This window comes from Eretmochelys imbricata, chromosome 6 (assembly GCF_965152235.1).
Source record: "Eretmochelys imbricata isolate rEreImb1 chromosome 6, rEreImb1.hap1, whole genome shotgun sequence".
Lineage (NCBI taxonomy): Eukaryota > Metazoa > Chordata > Testudines > Cheloniidae > Eretmochelys > Eretmochelys imbricata.
Genome location: NC_135577.1, coordinates 34,190,675 through 34,198,581, shown reverse-complemented (window position 1 = coordinate 34,198,581; position 7,907 = coordinate 34,190,675). Strand labels below are relative to the sequence as shown.

At 40.3% G+C, this 7,907-nt stretch overlaps 1 protein-coding gene across 2 annotated transcripts in view; it reads left to right on the top strand.

Moving 5' to 3' along the window:
* Positions 1-7,377: 7,377 nt before the first annotated feature.
* TRIM66 (tripartite motif containing 66) overlaps positions 7,378-7,907 on the top strand; it is a 57,753-nt gene continuing 57,223 nt past the window's right edge. The window contains exons 1-2 of one of the 2 annotated variants that reach the window (XM_077820082.1): positions 7,378-7,464; positions 7,753-7,856. In XM_077820082.1, coding sequence (XP_077676208.1) covers positions 7,848-7,856 — 9 coding nt within the window. In that variant the 5' untranslated portion in view covers positions 7,378-7,464; positions 7,753-7,847. Of the gene's footprint in view, positions 7,465-7,748; positions 7,857-7,907 lie in introns of those variants that run through there. The other variant, XM_077820083.1, reaches the window with a different exon arrangement.

The following is a 7,907-nucleotide window of genomic DNA, read 5'->3' as shown; positions in this document are numbered from 1 at the left end:
TTTCTGATAAGCAGGGAAAGATTCCACCATCACGGATAGGACAATATCATTTTGATATACTGCCCTGGTACTAAGGCAATTAGCTACAATTGTCAGAGATAAATAGATAAAACATGAAATAAAATAATGTAACTAATAGCCAAAAAAGCAAAACAAGGACAGTGCTATGGAACTAGGATGTTGTGAAATGTTATGTTTTAAAAATGTGTGGAATTTTGTCTTTTTTAAAGTGGCTATTTAATTTTCAGACAAAATCTGACCTCAGGCCACCTGAAGAGGATAACTGTGCTTGTAATAGTTCTGTGGAAAGAATGATTAATAACTGACTTTTGGGTCCATTCTTCTCATGATATAAATGGGAGATTTTCACACAGATGTTCCCACAAACATCAAAAGATGGTACTCTTTATTTCTGACAGCTGTTGGTCCTCCTTTAACTTTCTATATGGAGAATGCCAGTCATTAGGCAGTCTGGTAAGTTTTGCAGCTAGAAGAGTCCTCTGTGTAAAAATATTGATCTGTGATGAAATGTCATATGTAAACAGGAATAGTAAATGAATAGTGGGTGTAGATGTTTACAGAGTAATGTGAAGCACTCATGTTTGCTACAGCATTTGTTGTGGCAAATAAAAGTTCACATAGAATACATAAAAAGAAAAAGAGTACTTGTGGCACCTTAGAGACTAACAAATTTATTTGAACATAAGCTTTCGTGAGCTACAGCTCACTTCATCGGATGCATTCAGTGGAAAATACAATGGGGAGATTTATATACAAAGAGAACATGAAATAATGGGTGTTACCATACACACTGTAACCAGAGTGATCACTTAAGGTGAGCTGTTACCAGCAGGAGAGCTTGGGTGGGGGGGAGAGGGAGGAGGGAGACGTGACCTTTTTTAGTGATAATCAAGTTGGGCCATTTCCAGCAGTTGACAAGAATGTCTGAGGAATGGGGGCGGGGGGAAATAAACATGGGGAAGTAGTTTTACTTTGTGTAATGACCCATTCACTCCCAGTCTCTATTCAAGCCTAAGTTAATTGTATCCAGTTTGCAAATTAATTCCAATTCAGCAGTCTCTCCTTGGAGTCTGTTTTTGAAGTTTTTTTTGTTGAAGTATTGCCACTTTTAGGTCTGTAATCGAGTGACCAAAGAGATGTGCAGGTGAACATGAAAATAATGGGTGTTACCATACACACTGTAACCAGAGTGATCACTTAAGGTGAGCTGTTACCAGCAGGAGAGCTTGGGTGGGGGGGAGAGGGAGGAGGGAGACGTGACCTTTTTTAGTGATAATCAAGTTGGGCCATTTCCAGCAGTTGACAAGAATGTCTGAGGAATGGGGGCGGGGGGAAATAAACATGGGGAACAGAGTAACAGCCGTGTTAGTCTGTATTCGCAAAAAGAAAAGGAGTACTTGTGGCACCTTAGAGACTAACCAATTTATTTGAGCATGAGCTTTCGTGAAGCATCCGATGAAGTGAGCTGTAGCTCACGAAAGCTCATGCTCAAATAAATTGGTTAGTCTCTAAGGTGCCACAAGTACTCCTTTTCTTTTTGGAAACATGGGGAAGTAGTTTTACTTTGTGTAATGACCCATTCACTCCCAGTCTCTATTCAAGCCTAAGTTAATTGTATCCAGTTTGCAAATTAATTCCAATTCAGCAGTCTCTCCTTGGAGTCTGTTTTTGAAGTTTTTTTTGTTGAAGTATTGCCACTTTTAGGTCTGTAATCGAGTGACCAAAGAGATGTGCAGGTGAACGAGCCTCTGATAGTGTGGCTGATGTGATTAGGCCCTATGATGGTGTCTGCTGAATAGATATGTGGACACAGTTGGCAACGGGCTTTGTTGCAAGGATAGGTTCCTGGGTTAGTGGTTCTGTTGTGTGGTTGCTGGTGAGTATTTGCTTCAGGTTGGGGGCTGTCTGTAAGCAAGGACTGGCCTATCTCCCAAGATCTGTGAGAGTGATGGGTCGTCCTTCAGGATAGGTTGTAGATCCTTGATGATGCGTTGGAGAGGCTTTAGTTGGGGCTGAAGGTGATGGCTATTGGCGTTCTGTTATTTTCTTTGTTGGGCCTGTCCTGTACAAAGTAAAACTATTTCCCATTCCCCCCTCCTCCCCTTCCTGCTCTACTGCTGGCAATAGCTCACCTTAAGTGATCACTCTGGTTACAGTGTGTATGGTAACACCCATTGTTTCATGTTCTCTATGTATATAAATCTCCCCACTGTATTTTCCACTGAACACATCCGATGAAGTGAGCTGTAGCTCACGAAAGCTTATGCTCAAATAAATTTGTTAGTCTCTAAGGTGCCACAAGTACTCCTTTTCTTTTTGCGAATACAAACTAACCCGGCTGCTACTCTGAAACCTGTCATTATAGAATACATACTCTCACAAACATTCTGTATATAATGTTGCCACCACAGAATTCCCCCCAGGCATGAAGTCCTCCAATGCCCATTTCTTCTGTGTTTATAGCTGCTTCTGGCTGTTTATAGCTGCTGTCTTCCATCAGGCTTTGCGCCCCCGGTTACACCCAAAAGCAGTCACAGTGGTGCCAGCTGTATGCAAACCCTTCTCTACTGGGATGGCTTGTAACCAGCACAACCTGGTACTGTACTGTGGGATACAGGCCTGGTGTACACAGGCCTGTATCCCACACCTCTCCACCTATAACTGGAATAGGCCTTATGCAGTCAGACATGTAGTGGGAAGGTCTTCCTTCTCCATGCAAACACCCAGGACAAAGGCACAGTCTTTCCCTCAATGGGAGCTAAGAAAATATGAAACTATACACTTTTTTAAAATGTTTTACTTTTATTTCAAGAGCAGAGCCTGTAAAGGAATCATATAATTTTTATATAGTGAGGACAATTCTTGGCAAGTTCTGTTCTGACAAGAATGCATGAAATTAAGTTTTTAAAAAGTTTTGTAAATGAAAATGAACTTAATCGCAGATCTCACTGAATGATTCACCAATGCACATTTACACATATTGATATTGGAATTTGATTTATGTGACCAATCTCTGCCAAATTACTTAAACTGCAAAATGCTGTTATGAAAAGAACACAAACCCAATCCTGGGAATTGCGTACGCTCAACACCTTGTAATATCAGGCCTGTGATCAGGCGTGTTCATCTGGCAAAATGTTGCAGGATTGGGATCCCAAGGACAATTAACAATAAGAAACTGGAAAACATTCAAACCCCAGAAAATCGCTGACACAAATCTAGTTAATTTCAAAGGTAATGGACAACTTAATATTACATTATTCTATTTAGTCCCTGCCGTTTGTACACAACTTCTTAGAGGGATAAGTGGTGTTCAGCCATCCGAGATTGAGCAATTATTCTACAAGGCATTTTCTTTCTAGAATAATATTTTTAGTTAAGGAAGACAGCATGTATAATAACGTCATTCTGGTTTGAAGTCATAACTGAGTACCAGTCTAAAAATATTACTAAAAACATAAACTTAAATAAGTTTACCTCATTTAGCCCTGGAAAACATTGCCCTCTGTTGTCATAAACTGCTTGAAAAGAGATAGGAGGTCATGATGTCTAATGTCAAAATTCTGTGCTCACTTGAAAGTTAAGGACTAAGATTAAAAAGGATTTGTTGCATTAATGCACCACCCTCATCTCTGAGGAATTAGGTTCAAGTCCATTATAATTCACACGTGTATTATTTTGGTGGTTTCATCTTAGTCAAAAGTGGATGTGTGCCCTGAGGGAAAAAACACCATACAGTATGTCAAGAATGTGAGTTTCCTATTCCAAGAGGCCCATGAGTGAACTGGGTAGGGTTATTATAGATATGGTGTGTTTTCAGAGCTTGGAACAGCTACTTGAATGGCAATGTTGGTTCCCAACATTTGTAATGACTAAAATTCCCATTGGTATACTAGTCAGGAGAGGAACTGAATGATCATTTCTTAGACACTGAGACATATTAAGAGATCACTGGTAGCAGAGCAGAGCAATTTCTTTCTCTCTTCCTGTATTTGTTGTGTTAAGTGCTCTGTCATAGTGAAAAGATCTTTCAGAAACTTGCAACCTGCTTTTGTTTCTGTGGGCAGCTTATTTCCTCCTTTGGCTTGACCTTGATTAGTGGTTGCTATGTAAAACTATTGCAAGGCAGTGTATATTATACCTATTTGAATATTATGTGCACACAGTCATTCTGAAACTACTTTTATTATTTTCCGTAGTGCAGAAGCTGCATATGGTGCTGTATGCTAGGTAAGATGTGTTGAACAGATAACAGAGTCCCTGGCCTGAAGAGCTCACAGTCAAAAGGGACAAGTGGATAAAATAGATTGTGTTTTGTAGTGACATCATGCTTAGGAGGATGGAGGCATGAACAGTGAAGGTGGGCCTTACATGAGCTGCCTAGTCCTCTTTCATCACTATACTTTCCTCTCTCTCAGCAAAGCTCCCATTGACATCAGTAATGTAGAATTGGGTCTTTACTATGTTGTTAACCACTCTAAATTGCAGTGTAAGAGAAAGCAGCCTGATGTCACCAATGCATTTTATACCTGTATAATATGTTTTACTTTGGAGCACCAAGGCCTAGATTTTCAAAAGTCACTAGTCATTTTGCATACCTAACTTTTTGGGTGATCAACCTGAGATACCTTGACAAGGCCTAATTTTCAAATGAGAAGTGTACTCTCTGTTCAGAGTGCTACCTATATGCTATCTAAAATGTTAGTGTGTCAGGAGAAGGAAGGTGATGGATAAAGTGACCAAATTAGGAATATTTATCAAACTGTTTGTAAATTAGCTAATATTAGCGGCATCATCCAAAATCCAGTGAAGTCAGTGGAAAGACTCCCATTGATTTCCCTGAGCTTTGGATCAAGCCCATATTCATTACCGGAAACCAGTTTTCCTCCTGAGATTTGAAGACTCTTTTTGAGCATCTCAATAGTAAATAAATACCAAACGGAAGTGAAGTGAGATCTTAATGTACTATCTAATCTGTGCTTTTATAGTGTGACATTACACCCATATTCTTTATGGAGATATGCTTACGATATGGATATGACATAACTGTGAGATACTTTATGAAAGATGGCTCATGTAAAATACCATTGGAAAAGTTATGATTTGCTTAATGTGATTATCCAATTTTATGTATGTATCATTTCTGTATCTAAAGTTAGGAATATGGACTATGTAACCATTACAACTGGGTGTATATTGGGGTATGGGGGGGAGGGATAGCTCAGTGGTTTGAGCATTGGCCTGCTAAACCCAGGGTTGTGAGTTCAATCCTTGAGGGGGCCATTTAGGGATCTGGGGCAACTATGGGGGATTGGTCCTGCTTTGAGCAGGGGGTTGGACTAGATGACCTCCTGAGGTCCCTTCCAACCCTGATATTCTATGATTCTAAGACACCCACCAGCTGACAGGCCATCAGATTTGATGAGCTATCAGAAGGAAACAACAAGATTGTGAAGATACTAATCTCTCCCCCTTCTGGGAGGCATCCTGGGATGTAACTGTGTCGCTGCTAGGTCAGGTGGTCTTGTCACCTGATACTAAACATTATCTTGGACTTCTTGTAACTTTCCACTAAAAGGGGAGGAGGGCCAAGTTTGGGAAACAAAGGATTCCCGCCTTATGTAAACGTTATTTAAGGATGGGGAGGCAGGCAAACAGGACTCCTCCTCTCCATGGCTGGTCTGCCCAGGAAGAAAGACTGCTAAAGACACTTGAAGGGAAGGCAAGTGGGGAATCCAGACTGAGATGGGGGTCCAGTCTGAAAAGAAATATAACTGGAACTCTAAGCTACAGAAACATTGCAACCTGCCTAAAATAACATTTAGGGTAAGAGATTACATTTTGTAACCTGTTTCTTGAGTATATTGAGCTTAGCTTGCATATTTCGTTTGATTTGCTCAGTAATCAGCTTTGTTCTGTCTGTTATCTCTTATATTCACTTAAAATTCACCTTTTGTAGTTAATAAACTTATTTCTTGTTTATAATATAACCCAGTTTGTGCAATTCATAATTGGGAGGAGAGGGGGCAAGAGGCTGTGTATACCTGTGTATGTCACATATAGCTCCACATTGAGGGAGGAGGCGGATTTCATAATATACCTTTGGGTCTACACTCCAAGGGAGGTGGACACCTGAGTGCTGGGGCAAGTCCCTTAAAGCTGAGTCTTCCCAGAGCTGATCTCAGTGTCTGTCTTTCCGTAGTTGGGTGTGGCCCTGCCTGTATGTGTGCTAGAGGAGGCTTAAAAGCCTGGCTCAGCAAGACAGGTAAAAAGGGTGCCCAGGCTGGCAGAACAGGCGGGCTCAGTGATATCTCAGCACATCAGGTGGCATCTTGAAGGGGGGCAACCTGTCACATATAGCTCTTAAACAAATATAACAAGAGATTCTGCAGGCTAACTTCCAAGAGTTCTGGTTTTAATGTTGGCTAAAGAAATTTTGATGGAATTTTCAAAGGTGTCTAAGAGAAGAAGAAGCACAAGTCCCATTGACTTTCAATGGAATTTATGTTCCTGTTTTTCTTAAGTGCTTTTGAAAATCTCATCCTTCGTCCTTTTCAAACTAATATGTGGAATTAAAAAAAAATCACATTAACATTCCTGGTCTATTTAAGCAAATAGTTCAGAAAAATATAGTACTGGTGATTTTAGTTCTCATTAATGTGTCAATAGTATGAGAATTCATAACACAGAATTCTGATATTGTTTTGTATAGAAAACACCAGTGTTCATTCTCCCCTGGAAACGACAAGAGAGTAGCCATCTGAATTTCATGTCAAGAAAGGACCCTGTCCTACAGCCCCTTACTCACATGAGTTGTTCTGCCTGGTGATTTCACAGCAACTACTCTCTTGAATATTAAGACCCCAAAAGTCTTTTTTGTAGAATCATAGAACTGTTGGGCTGTAAGGAACCTTGAGAGGTCAAGTCCAGCTCCCTGCGTTGAGGCAGGACCAAGTGTATCTAGACCATCCCTTGCAGGTGTTTATCCAATGTGTACTTAAAAACATCCAATGATAGAGATTTCACCACCTTCCTCAAAGCTTATTGCAGAATTTAACCTTATAATTAGAAAGTTTTTCCCAGTATTTAACCTAAATCTCCCTTGTTGCAGGTGAAGTCCTTTTTCTTCTTGTCCTATCTTCGGTGGCCATGGAGAACAATTGATCACCATCCTCTTTATAACAGCCTTTAAGATATTTGAAGGCTGTTGTCAGGTCCCCCATCAGTCTTTTTTTCTTATACCTAAACATGACCAGTTTTTAACCTTTCCTCATAAATCAGATTTTCTAAAACTTCTGTCATTTTTGTTGCTCTCCTTTGGACTCCCTCTAATTTATCCACCTTTCCTAAAATGTGGTACCCAGAATTGGACACACTACTCCAGCTGAGGCCTCACCAGTGGGGAGGAGAATGAAAGGTTGTCGCAAAAGAACAATAGCTAATGTAAGAAAATACTGGTGGATTAACAGTTTTTATCAGAACTTCAAGAGCTTGTGTGGATTTGAAGGTACTCAGATACCAAAAGTGATAAGTGCAGCATAGAACATAGAATCACAGAGTCACAGTAGGGTTTTGTACTGTGCCAAAACTAGGCAAATGTAATTCGTTAGTTGATGAAGAGTTGAGTTTCCTGGAACTAAGCCTTTTGGTGTGATATCAAAGAACTGTCAGTACTTCAGTGTGGTTTATTTCATTTCCTGATTCATACAGCTGTTCTGTTTCTTCGCTCAGGTATCCTCTCATGTCCTGTGTGCAAACAGACGTGCTTCGCAGGCGATGTAGTTGAAAATTTCTTTCTCAAGGACTTTCCCACAGCAAATCCAGCTATGGCAAGGGTAAGTGGAGGCTGCTAAATAGGTTGCAGCATGAGTCTTTTGAAAACCGAT